The 23,283-nt window shown below is 43.5% G+C and overlaps 1 protein-coding gene across 1 annotated transcript in view; it reads left to right on the top strand.

Moving 5' to 3' along the window:
• Positions 1-23,283, top strand: part of dldh (dihydrolipoamide dehydrogenase) — a 56,548-nt gene that overhangs the window by 19,852 nt on the left and 13,413 nt on the right. Inside the window, exons 7-11 of the mRNA XM_072240953.1 lie at positions 346-489; positions 7,705-7,806; positions 9,674-9,864; positions 9,979-10,149; positions 19,512-19,701. Of these exons, the coding sequence (XP_072097054.1) occupies positions 346-489; positions 7,705-7,806; positions 9,674-9,864; positions 9,979-10,149; positions 19,512-19,701 (798 nt within the window). The remainder of the gene's footprint in view (positions 1-345; positions 490-7,704; positions 7,807-9,673; positions 9,865-9,978; positions 10,150-19,511; positions 19,702-23,283) is intronic.

Below are 23,283 nucleotides of genomic sequence, written 5' to 3'. Positions count from 1 at the left end.
TAAATGCAGTGAAGTCATTGACTGATGGGATTGCCCATTTGTTTAAGCAAAATAAGGTTAGTTTCTGATATATGTGATCATGACTCCACTCTCCTTGGTCTGATTTGGTCATCAGTTTTACTAAATGAGAAAAGCTTATGTCATTGCACTGATGCAGAACATGAATTCAAATGCAAGCATCACTCTCCAAATGAGACATCAATAGTCTGCAGAGCACAAACTGCCTAAGTATAAACATTTTAACATGCTTTATAAAATTTGTGCTCTTTTTTTGTTTACGTATAGCATTTCTAATCAGATGATATGATGGAGTTTTGATGTTTTATATCTTGCCACTTCTGCAAGGTAACACATGTCCAAGGCTATGGTAAGATCACAGGGAAAAACCAAGTCACAGCTCTCTGCAGTGATGGCAGCACACAGATCATCAACTCCAAGAACATAATCATCGCCACAGGGTCAGAAGTTACTCCTTTCCCTGGGATTCAGGTACATCAGTTGACATAAAAGAGCTATTCTTGAGCTTAGCAAAGTTAAGGTTTTGATGGTAAGCCTATGATAATCTGTTAAAATGATATATGGAAATATAGCTCTGAAAGTGGCCTTTGCTCCTGTTGCCTGGGAGATGGTGGTATATAGTGTTGGATTCTTTTTCCACATTCCTGTCAGCTTTGAAGACTTGCTTTACACAAATGGAACCTTTCAGTATTCTTCATTTATAGTCATGCTGCATGAAAACTAGCTTTTTGGTCCCCCTCAGCTGGGTCCATTTGTTGGTGTTTAGCACATCTCCTATCCATTTATCTATCCAAAAATATTTTAAATACTGTAATTATAACTTTTCTTCTCAAATCCTCTTCAGATCTTTCCTCCCTCGCCTTAAACCTCTCCACTCTAGTTTTAGATTCCTCCTCCCACCCTGTAACCATCCTCTTGTCCATGCTTCTTATAATTTTATAAACCTCTATCAGATCACTTCTCAGCCTCCTCTGTTACAGTCAAAACTGCTAACACCACCTCTTTTGTAATGTAGTTATGTATCAGGACATGACTGTTCTCTTCCCTGAAGTCCCTGACCTTCTCCGCAATACATACAAACATTTGTTTAAAGTAGTCTGAAGTCAAGCTGCATCTGTGGAAAGGGAAGCAGGTTGAAGACCTTCATCGGGACTATGATATGCCTCAGCATGGATCAGAGGCCCTCCCTCAGACACTGGCAATCCAACCTTTCCTTATAACTGAAGCCCTCTAATCGCAGTGGCATTTCTGTGAAATTTCTCTGTTCCCTTAGCTTAATCACAACCTTCATAAAGTACAGTGACCAGAACTCATAATATTCCAGGTGTGGCCTCATCAACATTTTCTGAAGCAATAATATGATGTTTTGGCTCTCATACTCAATGTCCTGTCTGATGAAGGCAAGCATGCTTTGTGGCATCTTCACCACCCTATCTGTGTAGCCACTTTTGAGGGTCTGTGCTCTGCAACATTCCCCAAAGTCCTGTTAATCACACTGTAAGTCCTGGGTTAACTCCCCAAAAAATCCATCACTTTGCACTTGTCTAAATTACAGTGCCACCCTCCTTTGAAGTTTTCATGTTTTATTGTTTAACAGCATTAAACCACAGTGGATTTCATTTGGCTTTATTCACACTGATCATCTCCTTGACTGTTTTGTGTCAAATTGGTTTCATTAGACCAAAAAACCTCCTAGCTGACTTCAGAGTCTCCCACGTGCCTTATGGCAAACTCTAGCTGAGATTTCATGTGAATTTTTTTTTTCAACAGTGGCTTTCTCTTTGCATCTCTTCCATAAAACTGTGACCGGTGAAGCATCCGGGCGACGGTTGTTGTATGCGCAGTCTCTCACATCTCAGCCACTGAAGCTTGTAACTCCTCCAGAGTTGTCACAGGTCTCTTGGTGGCCTCCCTCACTAGTCCCCTTCTTGTATGGTTGCTCAGTTTTTGAGGACAGCCTGCTCTAGGCAGATTTATAGCTGTACAATATTCTTTCCATTTTTTAATGATTGACCAAACTGTACTCCAAGGGATATTCAGTGACTTGGAAATCTTCTTGTATCCATCTCCTGACTTGTGCTTTTCAGTAATCTTCTTGCGGAGTTGCTCGGAGTGTTCTTTTGTCTTCCTGGTGTAGCTTTTCCCAGGATACTGACTCACCAGCAGTTGGACCTTCCAGGTACAAATGTATTTTTACTATAATCAGGTCTCCAAAAGCAGATCTCCATTTACCTAATTATGTGACTTCTAAAACCATTTGTTTGCACAGTGATGATTTGGTGTGTCATATTAAGGGGGGGGGAACGGGGTTTGAATACTTATGCAATTAATTATTTTGTGTTTTATATTTGCAATTAATTTAGATCACTTTGTAGAGATCTGTTTCCGCTCAGAAAAGAGTCTTTTTCTGTTGATCAGTGTCAAAAAAGCCAAATTAAATCCACTATGATTCAATGTTGTAAAACAATAAAACATGAAAACTTCCAAGGAGAGTGAGTCATTTTTAAGAGGCACTGTATATTCCATCTGCCATTCTTTCACTCATTTCCCAATTGATCAAGATCCTGTTGTAATCTTAGGCCACCTGCTTCACTGAACACCATTCCAGTGTTGGTGTCATTACAAGCATGTTTTTATATCACCTGCATTCTCATCCAAACTGTTAATACATATGAAAAACAAAGGGGATTCAGCACTGATCCCTGCAGCATACCACTAGTCAAAGGCCTCCACTGCCACCTTCTGACTTCTTACACCAAGCCAGTTTTATATCCACCCTGGGTCCCATTTGATCTCACCATCTCAGAATCAGAATTAGGTTTATTATCACCGACACGTGAAGTGAAATTTGTTAACTTAGCAGCAGCAATTCAATGCAATACATAATCTAGCAGAGAGAGAAAAAAAAAATAAAATAAAACATAATAAACAAGTAAATCAATTACGTATATTGAATAGATTGTTTAAAAATGTGCAAAAACAGAAATACTGTGTATTAAGCAAAGTGAGGTAGTGTCCAAAGGTTCAGTGTCCATTTAGGAATCAGATGGCAGAGGAGAAGAAGCTATTCCTGAATTGCTGTGTGTGTTCCTTCAGGCTTCTGTTCCTCCTAGCTGATGGTAACAATGAGAAAAGGGCATGCCCTAGGTGCTGGAGGTCTTTAGTAATGGACGCTGCCTTTCTGAGACACTGTTCCCTAAAGATATCCTGGTTACTTTGTTGGCTAGTGCCCAACATGGAGCTGACTAGATTTACAACCTGCAGCTTCTTTCGGTCCTGTGCAGTAGCCCCTCCACACCAGACAGTGATGCAGCCTGTCAGAACCACGGTACGACTATAGAAGTTTTTGAGTGTATTTGTTGACATGCCAAATCTCTTCAAACTTCTAATGAAGTATAGCCACTGTCTTGCCTTCTTTGTAACTACATCGATATGTTGGGGCCAGGTTAGATTCTCAGAGATCTTGACACCCAGGAACTTGAAACTGCTCATTCTCTCCACTTCTGATCCCTCTATGAGGATTGGTATGTGTCTTCTCGTCTTACCATTCCTGAAGTCCACAATCGGCTCTTTCGTCTTACTGACGTTGAGTGCCAGGTTGTTGCTGCGGCACCACTCCACTAGGAAGCTCCTATACTCCCTCCCGTCACCACCTGAGATTCTTCCAAGAATGGTTGTATCATCAACAAATTTATAGATGGTATTTGAGCTGTGCCTAGCCACACAGTATATAGAGAGTAGAGCAGTGAGCTAAGCACACACCACTGAGGTGCACCAGTGTTGATCTTCAAAAAATTCAATTCAATTTGCAAGACAATTTCCCACACAAAACCATGCTGACTGTCCTTAACTAGCCTGTGATTTTCCAAATGCAGATAAATCCTGTGTCTCAGAACCCCTTCCAGTAACTTCCCCAGAACTGATGTTGGGCTCACCCTGGCCTGTGGTTCTCTGGCTTGTCTTCACAGGCCTTTTGAACATCAGTCAACCTTTTCTTCCTCTACCTGTTGTTAAGGAAGATGCCAAAATCTCTGCCTCAGCCTCAGAAATTCCTTCCATTGCTACCCTCAATGTCCTGGAATACACTTTGTCAGGCCTCGGGAGTTTGGTAGTTGTATTTTCTTACATCCAAGGGAGTAAAAATCTTTATCCACCTCTATGCAATGTATACCATTCCATCATAGCTAATTTATTATGCCTCTCAACCTCATTCTCCTGCCTTCTTCCCATAACCTTTGACACCCTGACTAATTGAGAACTTACCAACAATCATAAAGTGCTTTGAGTGATAATGGATCATATAAATTCCCACTTTCTAGTTCACCCACTACTCATACCAGTTCACAGATGATGCTGTGGCCTCAGCCCTCCATTTCATACTGCCCATTTATAAGCCAAGATGTTGTCCATTGAGTTCTGCTTGGCATTTAATATGGTCGTCTCTCAGAGGCTGCTGGGCAGACTGTCCTCATTGAAACTCAATAACACTTTCTGTAACCGGATCTTGGACTTCTTGACAGAAAGACCCCAGTCAGTCCCAGTTGGCAACAACATGGGCTTAGCCTGTTGCTGACTTGTAATTGTACTGCCGGACTCAGCTCAAACTACATCTTCAAATTCGCTGATGATAACTATAGTGATTGGCCTCATCAATGATGAGTTGGCATATAGAGAGGAGGTAGAGAGGCTTGTCATGTGGTGTGAAGTCAACCTGAGTCTCAATGTGGACTTCAGGAAAGCATGGGTAAAGCACGAAGTTTCTTGGTCTTCTCATAATGGACTTTCTAACCTGCATCCACAACACCACCTCACTAGTCAACAAGGCACAGCAACATCTACACTTTCTATCCCACCCCCATTCCCACTTCTTTATACAGAAGCACCGTTGAGAATGTCCCAGTGCTATGCACTACATTCATTTTGAATTGTAATTTAACTTACTTATGGTAATATTTTGGTTTATGTGCTGTGTGATAACCGTTTTGTCCACTGTGGTCTGGAGGGACATTATTTTGTTTAGTTGTGTATATCTACAGTCAGATGACAATAAATTTGAACTTGATCAACCTCTGCTTTAATTTTACCCAATGACTTGTCCCCTACAACCACCTGTGGCAATGGATTCTATAATCACCATCCTCGAGCTAAAGAAGTTCCTCCTCTTCTCTGTTCAAAAGGAGTGTCCTTCTATTTTCAGGCTGTGCCCTCTGACCCTCTGAAGAACAGGAAAACAGATTATTATCTGAATGGTGGCGATTAGGAAAAGGGCAGGTGCAACGAGACCTGGGTGTCATTGTACACCAGTCATTGAAAGTGGGCATGCAGGTACAGCAGGTGGTGAAAAAGGCGAATGGTATGCTGGCATTCATAGCAAGAGGATTTGAGTACAGGAGCAGGGAGGTACTACTGCAGTTGTACAAGACCTTGGTGAGACCACACCTAGAGTATTATGTGCAGTTTTGGTCCCCTAATCTGAGGAAAGACATTCTTGCCATAGAGGGGGTACAAAGAAGGTTCACCAGATTGATTCCTGGGATGGCAGGACTTTCATTTGATGAAAGACTGGATCGACGAGGCTTATACTGTCTGGAATCTGGAAGATTGAGGGGGGATCTTATTGAAACATATAAAATTCTAAAGGGATTGGACAGGCTAGATGCAGGAAGATTGTTCCCAATGTTGGGGAAGTCCAGAACGAGGGGTCACAGTTTGAGGATACAGGGGAAGCCTTTTAGGACCGAGATGAGGAAAAGCTTCTTCACACAGAGAGTGGTGAATCTGTGCAATTCTCTGCCACAGGAAACAGTTGAGGCCAGTTCATTGGCTATATTTAAGAGGGAGTTAGATATGGCCCTTGTGGCTAAAGGATCAGGGGGTATGGAGAGAAGGCAGGTACAGGGTTCTGAGTTGGATGATCAGCCATGATCGTACTGAATGGCGGTGCAGGCTCGAAGGGCCGAATGGCCTACTCCTGCACCTATTTTCTATGTTTCTATCCTGGGCTCCCCCTGTGTAGGAAACATCCTCTCCACATCCACTCTATCTAGGCTTCTCAATATTCAATAGGTTTCAATGAGATCTCCCCTCATTCTTCTAAATTTCAGTGAGTACTGTACCAAAGCCATCAAATGCTCCTCATACATTAACACACTGAAATCATTCTCATGAACCACTTCTGAACCCTCTCCTTTTAGATATGGGACCCAAAATTCACAATGCTCCCAAGTGCAGTCTGAGCAATGCCTTATAAAGCCTCAGCATCACATCCTTGCCTTTATATTCGAGTCCTCTCGAAATGAATGCTAATATTACAGTTGGGTTGCTTACCACCAAATCAACCTGCAAGTTAACCTTTAGGGGAGCCTGCACGAGGACTTCCCAAGCCCTTTTAAACCTCTGATTTCCGAATTTTCTTCCTGTTTAGAAAATAGTCTGCCTTTATTCCTTTTACCAAAGTGCATGGCCTTGCATTTCACCATACTATATTCCATCAGCCACTTCTTTGCTTGTTCTCTCAATCTAAGTTCTTCTGCATACTTGGCCACAAAGCTGTCAATTCCATCATCCAAATTGTTGACATGTATCGTGAAAAGAAGTTATCCATTACCAATTCCTCAACACTATCTGGCCCTCCATATACCTCTCCCGCTGCCTTTACACCACTAGTCATCCGGCAGTAACCAGAAAAGGCCCCCTTTATTCCTACTCTTTGCTTTCTGCCAGTCAGCCAACCTTCTTTCCATGCTAATATCTTTACTGTTATACCATGGGATTTTATCGTGTTTAGCAGCCTCATGTGCAGCACCATCTGAAAATCCAAGTAAATGACATCCACTAACTCCTGTTTGTCTATCCTACCTGTAATATAGTTGATGAATTCCAACATATTTGTCAGACAAGATTTCCCTTTTAGAATATCGTGCTGACTTTAATCTATTTTATCATGTGCCTGCAAGTACCCCGAACTTCATTCTTAATAATGGACTCCAACATCTTTCCAGCCACTGAAGTCAGGATAATTGGCCTATAATTTGGGAGGCAGGGTCTAAGGGTCGGCACAACATTGTGGGCCGAAGGGCCTGTATTGTGCTGTACTATTCTATGTTCTGTAATTTCCTTTTTCTTTTGCTGGCCCCATCCCCCACCTTTTGAAAGATTTTATTTATTTATTTATTTATTTATTTAGTGATGACTTGTGGAACAGGCTGTTTTGGCCCAATGAGCCAAGCCGCCCAGCAACCCACCTACTTAACCATAGCCTAATCACGGGGCAATGTGAAGTGACCAATTATCCTACTAACTGGTAAACATGAGCACTCAGAAGAAACCCACATGATTCACAGGGAGAATGTACTAACTCCTTATTGAAGGTACAGAATTTGAACTCCGCATTCTCCCCTGAGCTGTAATGACGTTTCCCCAGTCCTCTGGAATCAATCCAGAGTCTAGTGATTCTGGAAAGATCACTACTAATTTCTCCACAATGTCATGTGGACTCTTGTCTTGCACCTCATTCCACCCACCATCATGATTTTAAAGTTGGTAACTCCTCTACTCTTTACCTCATTCTGAGGAAGTGTCCCAGGTCAAAACACTGACACTGTTGCTTCTCTCACCAATGCTGCCTGACCTGCTGAATGCTTGCAGTGCTTTCAAATTAACGGCATTATTCCGGTATTTTCACAGATTGATGAAGAGGCCATTGTGTCTTCGACAGGAGCCTTATCTTTGAAGCAGGTTCCTGAGAAGCTGGTAGTTATTGGTGCTGGTGTCATTGGCGTTGAACTGGTAAGAAACTAAACTGTAGGTGAAAGATATTCTTTATATAATGTCAGAGCCACAGATCTGGGGACCTGTCTGATCATAGGGTGGTACAGAAGCAAATCATCAGATTTTGGTCTGGTGAAACTCAGCAATTATTCCCACTTCCCTGCAGTTTTCTTCAGCTTCATCTTCTTATCTAATTCCCTGCTTCCAGGCCATGAATTCTAGTTCAAAACTTCATTTAAGGTGAGTGTTGGGGGGAGGGCGGAGAGGGGGTGCGGGTGAGAGTTTAGGGAGATGTCAGATATAGATTTTTTTGCAAAGAGAGTAGTGCCTGGACTGCACTGCTGGTGGTGGTAGTGGAGGCAGATTCAATAGAGGCGTTTAAACAACTCTTAGATAGGCATTCGGATGTAAGAAAGTTAGAGGGCTGTAGGCTGTGTAGCAGAGAAGGATTATATTAACCGTGGAGTAAGTTTATATCAGTCAGCACAAGAAATCCTTTTGCCAATTAGATTAGATTCAACTTTATTGTCATTGTGCCGAGTACAGATACAAAGCCAATGAAATGCAGTTAGTATCTGACCAGAAATGCAAAGAAGTATTATTTACAAAATAACTGCGAATAGAAAGTAAGTGCTACAGCACACAAATATAAAAGTACTGAGACAGTACAATATGAGTGCAATACTGCTCAGCGCTGTGATGTGAGGTTCAGCAGGGTCACAGCCTCAGGGAAGAAGCTCTTCCTGTGCCTGCTGGTGCGGGAGCAGAGGCTCCTGTAACGCCTACCGGATGGGAGGAGAGTAAAAAGTCCATGTTTAGGGTGAGATGCATCCTTCATAATGCTTTTTGCCTGCCCAGGCAGCATTTATGGTAGATGTTCTCAATGGTGGGCAATTGGATGCCGATAATCTGTTGGGCAATTTTCACCACACACTGGAGTGCTTTGCAGTCCAATACGGGACAATTGCCATACCACACTGAGATGCACTTGGTGAGTATGCTCTCAGTGGTACAGCAGTAAAATTCTTTGCCACCATATAAATTTGAGTCATGAGAGAAGAGCAATGCAGAAGCAGACCCTTTGCGCACATATACATGCCAGTACTACCCCTCTGCACTAATCCTGTCTTATCACCAATCACCTTCCGTGCCTTAGTGATTAAAGGTCAAAGTAAAATTTTTTATCAGTGTATTTATTGGTGTATACTAACTTGCGATTTATCTACAGGAAAATGAAGAAATACAATGGAATTTATTCAAACTATACATAAACAAAGACTATTAACAGCCAGTGTGCAAATAAAAACTTACTGAGAACATGAGTTGCAAAGAGTCCTTTGAAGTGCTTGTCCAGATGCTTTAATGCAATGCGAATTTGCCTGGACCACCCCCAGGCAGAGAAGCATTTCTTCCCCTGATATCCTCTAAATCCCCTATCCCTCACTCCAAACTGACGTCCTCTAGCTTTAGATACTTCCAGTGTGGGGAAAATCTTATATTTTTGTACATCTGTGTACACAATGATTTCTGGGTGCGTTGAAAAAATACCCTTTATACTTCTGAAAGAGAAGGAAGCAGATTATCTGAAAGCTTGTCTCTTTGACCAGGAGCACTTGGATTTGTTTCCAGTCTAGGACACATGTAAGCAACATGTACCTTCCCACTTCCTTCTGCCTCTAAGTCATTGAGCAATATGTGGTTTAATGCACTACCAGGAAGCCTAAGCATTCTGTTCAAGAGTCTACACTGTGAGTTTGTGCTAGGTGTGTCATGATCTGCAATTCTGCTGACTGGGAATAAGTGAACCAGTGCTGGTACGATGTTAAGTCCGGCATCAACACTGAAAGGGCATTGTGTCAGAGCTGTAACCCTCAGTTGTTTCTAGGGCTCTGTGTGGCAACGGCTTGGCTCGGAAGTGACAGCTATCGAATTCCTTGGACACGTTGGGGGAATTGGGATCGACATGGAAATTTCAAAGAACTTTCAGCGCATTCTTCAGAAGCAGGGTTTAAAGTTCAAGCTTAACACAAAGGTTACAGCAGCGACAAAAAGAGCTGATGGAAAGATTGATGTGAGGTATGTGTGAAATGAGCATTTGTGTGGATTAGATTCAGGCTGTGTGGTAATTACCAAATTGGAGAGCCATGTAGTGACAGACATTGATTAAAGTGTCACGTCTGTTCCCTCTAGTTTTGAGGCTGCAGCCGGTGGAAAAGCAGATGTGCTCACTTGTGACGTTTTGCTGGTCAGCATTGGACGCCGTCCCTTCACAGAAAATCTGGGATTGCAGGAGATGGGGATTGAACTTGATAAGAAAGGTCGGATCCAGGTCAACAACCGATTTCAAACAAAAATTCCAAAGTAAGTCATGTTGCCAGATGGCTAGTGTATTCTTGGATCAGTAGCAATAGCCAATTATTTCAGGAATGTTGCCGTGAGCTCTGGGTACTGTAGGGATGGGTATGCATTCCCCTGCAAGCACTCTGAATAAATGAGTGCCTCCGAGTTTGGTCCTGGTGAAGGGTGTTGGCCCTAAATGTCGACATTTTCTTCTTTTCCATAGATACTGCCAGACCTGCTGAGTTCCTGCAGCATTTTGTGGTCAGGTCTGTAACTTGGGCACAAAGATCAATGAGAGTGCCTGGCTCATTGACCATGGCTCAATGACTTGCTCTCTTTTTCAGCGGTTAGGGGTTCTGAACACTAACAAGTCATTCCTGACAGAAGCAGAGGCAGGAGTGGGTCATTGAGCAATTCAGTTAGCTCTTTGGCCTAAGCCTACTTGCGGTGTTAGTAAGGACCCGCCCCCCACGGCTCTGAGGTAGAAAATTCCAAAGGTTCATTGCACTTTGGCTGGTGAAATGTCTTCTCATCTCATCCTGAATCGGTGAGCCCTCGCAGTTTGGCAGATACTCCTTGTTCTAGACATCTCAGGCAGGGGAACTATCACTCCTCATCTCCCTTGCTGAGCCTCAGAAGAAAGTTGTACATTTCTGTGAGGTCATCTCAGACTGTACAGGCCCTTTCTAATTCCTATCTCCTCACATGGCATTGATTCATTATTGTCACATGTACGAGGATACAGCGAAAGATTGTCTTGAATATTGTTAAAATATTCATTACTCAATGAGGAGGAACAAGGTAAAATAATACTTTGTAAACCAAGGTAGTGCAACTTGTCCCTTGTCCTCCAGGTGTAGATATACAGCCGAGTCTTGACCTGAGGTGTTGGCTCTCCTATGATGGGTCATCCGTTTGTGAAGTGGTTGTTTTGTCTCGCTGATATACAGATCTGTGCAGTTCTTATTGCATTGGATAGCATATACAATATTGTTCTGTTTATGTTTGGGCGTAGGATCCTTGGGCTGGACAGGTTTCTAGCTGAGTGTGTTTATAAGTTTGAAAAACACAGGGATTTGGAGTTTGTTGAAAATCCTTCTGTTTCTCTGAAACTCCAGCTACATTTGGGATGACTATGTTTTTCTGTCTGCTTGCTCCTTACCTCTGTCTGTTGGACTGATGTCCCTGCTGGTTCTTGTAGCTGTCTTGATGAAGGTCCAGTCAGGGTAGCCGCAAGCCTTCAAGGCTTCTCTCAAATACTTGCGTTCCTTGTCTTTAGCTGTAATGTTGGTGACACATTCTTGGCGCGGTGATGTAGTGTTCTGATAACCCCTAACTTGTTGTTCTAATGGGTGATGAGAGTCAAACTGTAGGTATTGATCCATGTGGGTTGGTTTCCTGTAAACTTCAACATCGAGATGTCCATTTTCTTTGATAAGTACTGCACAGTTTATTGTTCTTGACGTCTCCTCGTGTAAATTTGATGTTATATTCACCGAGTTGATGTATTCTGTGCAGGCTTCCACCTCATGGATTTTGACCTTGACCAAGCTGTCATCCACATACCTGAACCAATGACTGGGTGATGTTCCATGGAAGGTATTCAAGGTTGTCCTTTCTACTTCTTCCATGTATGCCTTGGCTACAATAGGAGACACCGGTGAACCCATGGTGCAACCGTGTTTCTGCCTGTAGAAGATATCTTTGTATTTGAAATAGGTAGTGTTGAGTCAAAGGTTGAGTAGATCCGAGTTGAGTGTGGTTCTACTGTCCAGGGTACTAGCCTGACGTAACCATTTTCTTACTGTCTTGATAGCTTCTGAAGTGGACATGGATGTAAATAAAGTTGTAACCTCATATAACCTTGATAAAGTCCTTGGAATTTTGGATGTGGTGTGGAGTGAGTGTGGTGCGGATGAATGGCGAAGCGTCTCCTAGACAACACAGCAAGTTCAGTGGCTTTGATTTACTACTACTACTTGATATACAATGACCTGGATGACTGAGAACCTTCGTAGACATATGGAAGACAAAATGAGTTCAGCTGGAAGCAGTGAGCTTGAAGCCAAGACTTAGAAAAATTAAACAATCATGCAATGTTGAAGGTCATTGACCTGAAGGAATTGAAAATATTTACAAAGACAAAGAACAGGCAGAAGGCAGCGTTTCTAACACACATGCATCACATCCCGTGCCTCTGATACCATATTGGTACACTTTAGAATGGAGGCTGATTTAGCTGAGTTGTATGTAAGACAATGGCTGTTGAGGGATAAACACACTTTGGAAGAAAAAAATGTAACAGCTTCAAAGAGGCGAAAAGCAACTTCAAAGGAAAATGGAGCAGCTTAAGCTGAGGAAGAAGTTGCACCCAGGATGGCCAGAGTTAAAGTACTAAGAGTTTCAAGTGCTATGGGTGCTAAACGTGTTCCAGCAAGGCAGCTCCTGGTGAGAGCTCCTATGCTGACATGGAACAGAAAATTCAGCATACTCAATGTCAAGGTGGATACATTTGAGAATCAAAAGTCTATGAATCACGAGTTTGAACCCCACGGGGTAGTTCAGGGTGCTCACTGTCAGTCTGCACCAAGGAGGCACTCTGAACCTGTGCCATTTCCAACAGCACAGGATACTTCTGAGATATTGATTTACTGTACGAAGACACTCTCGTTTTAGATGATAAAGGTCTAAGTGCCGTGCTGGAAACCATATGGAAATATCAAGCATAGTGATGTAACAACACATTGCAGTATCCTTCATTTGAGGGCTTTCAAAAACAGCATTGAGGACAGGACTGAAGGTTATGGTGACTGTCTCTATTTTCTGGAACAGTACACTAGAGGTTACCCTAGAGAGCTTGTTAAAAGTTGCCAGTGGACTGATCAGGAGGAAGCATATCTAAAGGACTCTGCTTTACTACAGGAACATTTTGGTGATGAGCACAAAATTACTTCAGCTTACATGGAAAGCACTCCTTCATGGCCACATGTCAAATCAGAGACACAAAAGCTCTTCAAGACTACAGTCTCTTATAAGTTGTTGCAGTGGAATGGAAGATGTGCAAGGCATGCATGAGTTGAACGTGCCAGCTAATATGAAGATTGTGGAAAATTAATTGCCCGATGAACTTAGAAAAGGATAGAGTTGGACAGTGTACAAACTGTAAGAAAGGCACAACCATAAGTTTACTTTAACATGGTTGATTTTATTGAAAGGCAAGTAAAGATTGTTGCACTCTCAGTGTTTGGGGAGTATACAAGGCTACATCGCTGGTAAAGGTGTGAACAAAACGGGATCACAAATTCGTTCTCCAGCTAAAGAAGCAGCTTCGTCACTACCAGGACTACTGTGAATAGTGAACCTGAAACTGAGCCTAGAACTGATGAAAAGGGGGCAGATTCAAAACAAGCCATGAATGCAGCAGCGAGTTCCACCCTGGTATCTAATGGTCTTATGGGGGCTGGTGATCATGGTTGGCCATCAACATCTTATACAACTTCAACATAACATCCCAGCACCTCTGCTCACTTCATAAATGCTGTGGCCTATAAGGCTAATGTTCCAAAAGTTCTTTCTCCAACTCTATCTACCTGTGACACCACTTTCTAAGAATTGTGGACCTGGATATAAATAGCCAAATCACGTAGGTCTGCCACACTCCAAATGCTCCATCATTTAAGTCATACCCTGATATGTCCTCCCAAAGTACAACATCTCACTTGTCTGCTTTAAATTCCATCTGCCATTTTTCCAACTGGTCCAGATCCCGCTACAAGCTTTGATAACCTTTCTTGCTGTCCACTACACCCCCAATCTTGGTGTCATCTGTAAATTTGCAGCTCCAGTTTATCACATTATCATCCAAATCATCAATATCGATGATAAACAACAGACCCAGCACCAGTCACTGCAGCACCACACTGGTCACAATCCTTCAGTCAGAGAGACAACCATCTACTACGACTCTCTGACTTTGCTCGCTAAGCCAGTATTGAATCCAGTTTACTACTTCTTCCTGAATGCTGAACGACTGAACCTTCTGATTCAGCCTTCCATGCAGGACTTTGTCAAAGGCCTTACTGAAGTCCTTGTAGATAAAGTCCACTTATCCACTCTAATTTGCCTCAAGACAGCAAGCACATCCTCTTCTGTAATCTGTGTATGGTCCATGACCTCACTGCCTTTTTGCCTCAGTTCTATAGACACTCTGTCCATCTCCTGAGTAAGTACAGATGCAAAGAATCCATTTAAGATCTCCCCCATCTCTATTAGCTCCATTCATAGATGACCATTCATAGATGACCACCTAATACTCAAGTGGACCAACTTTGTCTCAAGTTCAACAAAACAAAACAAGTTGATGGATGTAGAGCAGTGGATGTAGTGTATATGGATTCCAGCAAGGTATTTGATAAGGTTCCCCATGCAAAGCTCATTCAGAAAGTGAGGAGGCATGGGATCCAAGGAGACCTTGCTTTGTGGATCCAAAATTGGCTTGTAGATGATTTGTATTCTGCATGGAGGACAGTGACCAGTAGTGTCCCACGGGGATCTGTTCAGGGACCCCTCCTCTTCGTGATTTTTATAAATACCTGGATAAGGAAGTGAAAGGGTGGGTTATTAAGTTTGCTGATGACACAAAAGTTGGGGTTACTGTGAATAGTCTGGAGAGTTGTCAAAGGTTACAGCGGGACATCGATAGAATGCAGAACAGGGCTGAGAAGTGGCAGATGGAGTTCAACCCAGATAAGTGTGAAGTGGTTCATTTTGGTAAGCCTAGTTTGAAGACGGAATATAATATTAATGGTAAGACTCTTGGCAGTGTGGAGAATCTGAGAGATCTTGGGGTTCATGTCCATAAGACACTCAAAGCTGCTGTGCAGGTTGACAATGTTGTTAAGAAGGGTTATGGTGTGTTGGCATTTATCATACGTGGGATTGATTGAGCTCAAGAGCCATGAGGTAATGTTACATTATATGAGATTTTAGTTAGACCCCATTTGCAATATTGTGTTCAGTTCTGGTCGCCTTGCTACAGGAAGGATGTGGATTCTGTAGAAAGAGTGCAAGGGGAGATTTACAAGGATGTTGCCTAGATTGGAGAGCATGTCTTATGTCAATAGGTTGCGTGAACTTAGCCTTCTTGGAGCGACGGAGGATGAAAAGTGATCTGATAAAGGCGCATAAGATGATGAGAGCCATTGATCGTGTGGGTAGCCAGAGGCTTTTTTTCCCCAGGGCTGAACTGGCTAACACAAGGGGGCATAGTTTTAAGGTCCTGACGAAGGGCCTCAGCCTGAAATGTCGACTGCACCTCTTCCTAGAGATGCTGCCTGGCCTGCTGCGTTCACCAGCAACTTGTATGTATGTTGCATAGTTTTAAGGTGCTTGGAAGTAGGTACAAGGGGGATGTCATAGGTGAGTTTTTCACACAGAGAGTAGTGGGTGTGTGGAATGCACTGCCAGCAAAGGTGGTAGAGACGGATGCGATTGGGTCTTCTAAGAGACTCTTGGGTACGTGGAGCTTAGAAAAATAGAGGGCTATGCTGCAGGGAAATTCCAGGCTGGTTCTAGAGTAGGTTACATAGTTGACAAAGCATTGTGGGCTGAAGGGCCTGTAATGTGCTGTAGATTTCTATGTTCTGTGTTCAAGTTCAATTATTCAACTATAGACATGTGATCAGCTAAATGAAGCCACATTCCTCTGGAGCCAAAGTACAAAACAAAACAAACAGTCACACCCAGAACATATAGCACAAATAATTATGATAGCAGAAAAACAGAGGGAAAGATATTTTAAAGATAATCTACCCTATCCGAGTGTCATGGCCTGTAGATTGATGATACATGGATGTTGTCCTGGAGCCACGTTTCTGCAGAACAAGCACGTAGCAGTTCCCCTATCCAGTAATGCAGTTGCAGAGAAACACAATCCAGCTTGTGTTCCACTGAGTAAACACTGGAGGGCAGCACCACCAGGAGGGGCCAGCCACCAACCTATCAGCACACAGCCAACTCCAGTGCCCCTTCCTCAGAGGCTGCAACAGGCAAACCTGAAGCATGGATGAGAGCAGCTCCCCCGCCGTGACGTTCGCTAATGAATCAGACTCATAGTATTTTACATTACCAGTGTCCAACAGGCTTTTTAAGGTTTTTGTAGCCGGGGTGGTAACGGGACAAGCTCCCGCTACCTAATAAATGCTCCCAATGACATATGTCTCAAATAGCCTCTGAAAACCAAGTCCAACTCCTGGCCTTCACATGTGGCTTAGCTGTTTCTACTGACAGGTGAAGGGGCAAAGGCAAGTTACTGGCACCTTAAAACCAGTGGCTTTGGGCAGATGGGGCTCCTCAGCCTTGGTTGGCAGCCCATATAAGAGAAGGAAAACTCTGATCTCAAACCTCCACTGACGTGTGGCTACACCCACTCATGGGGAAGGCTTTGAGAGTAAACCCGAAGGAAAAATCCTGAGCTAGAGTCCCTAAGGGAGTCCTACATTAAGATCGATGTTGCCGGTGCCAAACTGTATTGGTCTACGCTGTTCCTTTGGATTCATTAACTGCGTGGAGAGGGGAAGCCTGCTATATGGACAACAGCTTCCTCTCCATATCTTACTGCCCTGGCTTGCATATCACGTAAACAGCTGGGACGTAATATCCATGGTCAGTGTCAATCAATGGAGGGCCTCAATGTCCAACAGGACCGTATGGTCACAACGTAACACAGCTTGATGCCTTCTTCCCTGGGTAGCTGAAGCAGGCTGCAACATGATGCATGACAAGTTCAGCTCCACCAATTCATTATTGGGGTAGACCTGCAGAATGAAAACCAGCAATGTCAGAGCTAAAGGACAAATAATTACGTCTTTGGTTGGACCCAGAGAGGCCACTGCATCTGAGCAAGTGGCCATCCTTTTGCTCTTGATGTACTTGTCCCTGGGAGTCTCCTTCACCTTGTCTGCCAGAGCAGCCTCATGTTTTTTTCAGCCCTCCTGATTAATCTCTTTAAGTGTTCTCTTGCATTTCTTACACTTTTCAAGTACTTCATTTGTTCCTAGTTGCCTATACTTGGTACGTACCTCCTTCTTAACCGGGCCTCAAACCAAGGTTCCCTAAACCTGTTAGCCTTGCCTTTTATTCTAATTGGAACATTCAAGCTTAGTACTCCCAATATTTCACTTTTGAAAGCCTCCCACTTACTAAGCATCCTTTTCTGGTGCCATCAAAATTGGCCTTTCTGCAATTTAGAATCTTTAACCCGAGGACTAGTCATACCCTTCTGCATAAATTTCTTGAAACTAATGAAATTATGATCACTAGATCCTGTGTTCCCCTACACTTACTCCTGTCATCTACCTTTCTCATTTCCTAATAAGATGTCCGGTATCATTCTCTTTCTAGTTGGAACTCTATATATATTGATTAACGAAGCTTTCCTGAACACATTTGAAACTCTCTCCCATCCAATCCTTTTACAGTTTCAATATGTGGAAAGTTAAGATCACCTGCTATCACAACCTTATTTTTCTTACAACTGTATGCTCTCTACAGATTTATTCCTCTAAATCCAGTTGACTATTGGGAGGTCTATAATCCCATTAACACGGCTGTCTCTTTTTTATTCCTCAGTTCCTCCCATGTGTCCTCCTATTCTGAGCCCTCCAGTCAGCCCTGTCACTGCCATGGCATTTTCCCTGATGAGTAATGCCATCCCTTTGTCTTTAATACTTCATCCTCTGTCATGCTTAAAACAACATAACCTGAAACATTGAGCTGCCAGTCCTGCCATGTCTCCCTAATGGCTGGACTATCATAATTCAACTTGCTGTCCATGCGCTGAACTCATCACCTTACCTCCTTGCATTAGTCCCACTATGCTCAACCTTTTGGTTCCTGTCTTTATATGTAGGCTAAACATCTACTGTCCCCACAACAGCTCCACTATCTGCCCTGACACTCTGGTTCCCATCCCCCTGCAACTCCAGTTTAAACCCCCAAGCAGCATTAGCAAATCTCCCTTGCAAGGATCTTAGTCCTCTTCTAATTCAGGTGCATACCATCCCTTTTGTACAGGTTATATACATACATACCATCCCTTTTGACAGATTTTATCTTCCTTGAAAGAGCTCAATGAAACAAAAATCTGAAGACCTCCCTCCTGCACCATCTCCTTAGCCACATGTTATCTTACTATTTCTAGCCGCACTGGTTACCAATCCTGAGATCACAGCCTTGAGGTTCTGTCCTTTAACTCAGCACCTAACTTACTGAACTCACTCTGCAGAGCCACACACGACCTCTAGGTGCTGACCCATCACCTTGAGAATGCTAATGGACTTGATCTGTGATGTTTCCGACCCTGTTACCTGGGAGGCAACATACCATCCAGGAAACTCATTCTCGTCCACAGAATCTTCTGCCTGTTTCCTTGACCATTTAATTTTCTACCACCACTGTATTCTTCTCTCCCCCTCCCCTCCCCTTTCCTTTCCGAGCCATCAAACCAGAATCAGTCCCAGAGATATGGTTGCTGCTACTTTCTCCTGGTAGGACGTTCCCCCCCCCCCCCCCCAATAGTAGCCATAACAAAACTTGTTTTTTGGCTACAGGGGTACTCGGAACTACCTGCCTATTCCCTTTCCCTAGCTTGACATTCACCCAGCAACCTGCCTCCTGTAAATTATGTATAACTATCTCTCTGTAGCTCTTATCTATTACCTCCTCATGATCCAAAGTTTATCCAGCTCCAGTTCCCTAACGCAGTCTGTAAGAAGTTACAGCTAGATGCACTTCATCGAGGATACTTATTGGCCTTTGCCAAGTGCCTGTTAACCCAAATGATCTCAAGTGCTGGCAGGCCCTACTCACTGGTACTTAAATTCCACAAGCAACTGTCTCCACGATCTCAAGCACTGCAGAAAGTCTCGACAGTTGTCAGGTAATTTAAATGTTTAAAAGCAGTTAAAAACAGTCGTAATGCAATACCCCAGGATCAATAAAGTATGACTATGACTATGAAATAATTTACCGGGGATGTCTAAACACAATTGAAGATACCTTTGTTTGGAGCAGTCACAAAGCCATGGGGTGTTGCATTAGGGCTGGCCATAGAGGCCAGATCTCTGCTTGTGAACTGTTCCAGCGAGGTCTGGAGCTTGTGGGGTTACGGATCATTGGTGACTGAAAGTGAAACATGCCAGCTCATTAGCAACAAGGTCTGTATCGCCTTTACTTTTGTATCCCCTGGCCTTGATTGGAAATGTAAATGGTGTTGGCACAAATCAAGGCATAGCAGTGTGCTCACTAGTACTGCCAGTCTGAACCACACAGATTTCACTGTGTAAACCTGAACCCTGATGAGAGTTGCTTCTTCCTTTGCACAGTATTTTTGCCATTGGAGATGTGATTCCTGGCCCCATGTTGGCCCATAAGGCTGAAGATGAAGGAATCATCTGTGTGGAGGGCATGGCTGGAGGAGCTGTTCACATTGACTATAACTGTGTCCCTTCTGTCGTTTACACTCACCCGGAAGTCGCTTGGGTCGGTAAATCTGAAGAGCAGCTGAAGGAGGAGGTAATGACCGTGATTCCAAATCCCCGAGCTCTTCAATGTTAATTTTTTAACGATATCATTTAGTTATGTTTTAAAATACTTAATAACTTAAATCTATTCGAACTACTCTGAAACGTCTCTGATTATCAGATACATTTAGACAGTTGTAAAAACCTTTGAGGATGTTGTGATGGAACAGGCCAAGCATCTGCTTGCATAGTGTGCATTTCCCTGTCTTGTTGCAGCCTGGAATGCATTAATCCACTTCTTTGCATTGTTCCACTCTCTGTATAAATGTCAGGCTCTCTCTTGAAATGTTCCAACATGTACCCAATTATCATATGGCTGCACACTTCCTTATTGTACTTTCTGTGCTGGTTGAAAGCATTGCTATACACCACCAAAGGAACAAGTACACAGCTCTGTGGACCCCACAGGGATTGCTGCTAGCTGTCCGATGCCTGCTGATCCCATAACCCTCTCGAAGCTTTGGCCACCTAGGTTCGATCCTGACTTTGAGTGGTGTGTGTGTGTATGTATGTATGTGTGTGTGAACCCTGTGACCCCTTGGTGCTTGCATCTCCTTCCACATCCCAAAGACTGGGATGACAAAGAATGGGAGATTCAGCTGCCCTTGTAAATTTCCCTTAGTGTGGCTGGTAGAATCTTGCTGAATGTTCAGAGAATAAGAAGATGGGATTACTGTAGGTTTATGGTAAATAGTGTATGATAGTTGGCACAGACTCTGGCTGAAGGGCCTGTATCCATGCTGTTTCTGTATTCCTGACCTCTTGACCCTTCCTAGCCGATGATCTCCATGAGGTTAACTATCAGAAGCTTGGTTACAGGCACTGTTAAATGCTTCCTAATATCAATCCTCCATTTGTGTAAGGTATGGTGGGGGGAGTAGCCTAAGAAATGATGATGTTTGGTTTTGACTGCCTGCTGTCTGGTCAGCATGTTGATGACCAGAGAAGGCTTCTGGGAGCAGTCCCTATTCCCAAGCCTCTCCACTCCTGCACTAGAATCTCACTGGCGCTAGGCCACAATGGCAAGTCCAGAAAGCTCAAAGTATATTTATTATCAGAGTACATATATGTCACCATATACTACCCCGAGAGTTATTTTCTTGCAGGCAGTTGCAGTAAATACAAAGAAACGCCCAAGAATCAATGAAAAACCACACAAACACAGACAATCAATGTGCAAAAGACAAGATGTGCAAAGACATAAAGAAAATAATAATGATAGATAAATATGTAATAAATAATATTGAGAACTTAGGTTGTAGAGTCCTTGAAAATGAGTCCATAGGTTGTGGAATTGGTTCAGTGTTGGGGTGGGTGAAGTTTCCACTGTGGTTCAGGACCTTGATGGATGAGGGATAAGAACTATTCCTGAACCTGGTGGTGTGGAACTTGAGACTCCTGTACCTCTTTCCTGATGGCAGCAGTGAGAAGAGAACATGGCCTGGATGGTGGGAGTCCTTGGTGATGGATGCTGCTCTCCTGCAACAGTGCAGGGTAATTTGCTTCACCTGTGATGATTTAGAGATACAGCGGTTACAAGCCCTTCCAGCCCAGTGACCAATGAACTCACTAACCCATATGTACTTGGAATGTGGGAGGAATCCCACATGGTCACAGAGTTGCTGCAGTAGTGTTGCGCTAACTGCGACACTACTTGGTGCCCTGGGGTAGACGGGTGGACTGGGCTGCATCCACTTCGTTTTGTAGGCTTTTCCTTTCAAGGGCATGATACAACCAGTCAGTATACTCTGCACCATGCATCTATAGAAGTTTGTCTAAGTTTTAGACAACATGCCAAATTTTCTCAAACATCTAAGAAAGGAGAGGCCTTCTTTTTGGTAATGGCACTTCCGTGTTAGACCAAGGATAGATCCTCTGAAAAGAACGCAGTAAGGAATTTAAAGTTACTGACCCTCTCCTTCTCTGATCTCCAAATGAGGACTGGCTCATGGACCTCTGGTTTCTCCTCCTGTGCCAGAAGTAGACAATGGCTTCCATGATTTGACACTAAAGTCACTGAGTTGTACAGCCCTTTGGCCCTTTAGGTCTATGACAACCACCAGGTTCTTATTTATACTGATCCCATTTACCAGCTCCTGGGCCAGAGTGTTACGTACCCTGGCAGTTCAGCAACCCCTTCAGACAGTGTGATCAACATTCCAACCACCCTCTGAGTGATCTAGGTTCCCTCTAATCCTTGTTCTCCTCTCCTTAAAACTCTGCTTCTGCCTCTGTAATGGCAGTTTCTCACTATTTGTGCCTGTTGTCAGTATTCTGTATGCCTCCATCAGGTGTCCCCCTCCCGTTTCTTCCACTTCAAGGGAAATGAAGCAAACCCACCCACCCTCTGCTTGTTTCAAATGCTGCATTTTGTCACTGGGGAAGCTCCTCTGCACTCTCACCAGGAGGTTGTTAGTACACATGACAGACAGTGGGCAGTATTGTCCAGTACCTCATATTTGACTGTGCTTTGCCTCAGACTTCAGCTGTATTGATGCATGTAATTGAGGTTATCTACCTAAACGGACTAATAGTAATGTCTTGTGAGCTCTGAAGAACTGGGAAGAGCTGGCATGGGAGGAACAAACAAAGGTAATAGTGGGAGAGTAACCGTGTAGAGCTCCACGGGGATTGCTTGTAGCTTTCTGATGCCCATTGATTCCATAAACCCCTCTGTACTTCTCAAAGTAGTTTGTAGACTGCTCAGCTCTGGCCACCCGGTTTTCATCTTGACCTCTCCTTCCATAATTTGGAAGGGATGGGAAGTGATATAGGAGTGAAAAGTTCGATTGGCCTTAGAGCAGGTTATAAAGGTCAGCACAACATCATGTGAAGGCCCTGGGGCCTGTACTGTGTGGTGGTCTTAAGTTCTCTGAAGGTCTCTGGAAGAAAATGGTAATGATTTTGCCTCATTGTTTGGGTGGAGCAAGTGTTATGTGCCAAGTCTAGAAAGGTTGCTAGCATGGTTCGGGAGGGTTTAAACTAATTTGTGAGGGGGATGGGACCCAGAGCGATAGAGCAGTGAAAGAAGTGCATGGAGTAAAGCCAGATCTAACATACAGAGAGGCTTTGAGGAAAGAGAAGCAGAATAAATGGTGTAAAGATAGTAAGGTAGAAGGGCTGAAATGTGTGTACCTCAATGCAAGAAGCATCAGGAACAAAGGTGATGAACTGAGAGCTTGGATACATACATGGAATTATGATGTAGTAGCCATTACAGAGACTTGGCTGGCACCAGGGCAGGAATGGATTCTCAATATTCCTGGATTTCAGTGCTTTAAAAGGGATAGAGAGGGCGGAAAAAGGGGAGGAGGGGTAGATTTACTGGTCAGGGATACTATTACAGCCACAGAAAGGGTGGGTAATGTAGCAGGATCCTCTTTTGAGTCAATATGGGTGGAAGTCAGGAACAGGAAGGGAACTGTTACTCTATTGGGGGTATTCTATAGGCCCCCTGGTAGCAGTAGAGATGCAGAGGAGCAGATTGGGAGGTAGATTTTGGAAAGGTGCAAAAATAACAGGGTTGTTATCATGGGTGACTTTAACTTCCCTAATATTGATTGGCACCTAATTA

This window comes from Mobula birostris, chromosome 23, assembly GCF_030028105.1.
Source record: "Mobula birostris isolate sMobBir1 chromosome 23, sMobBir1.hap1, whole genome shotgun sequence".
Classification (NCBI taxonomy): domain Eukaryota; kingdom Metazoa; phylum Chordata; class Chondrichthyes; order Myliobatiformes; family Myliobatidae; genus Mobula; species Mobula birostris.
The sequence above is the reverse complement of the archived record's forward strand: the minus strand, read 5'-3'. Positions and strand labels throughout refer to the sequence as shown.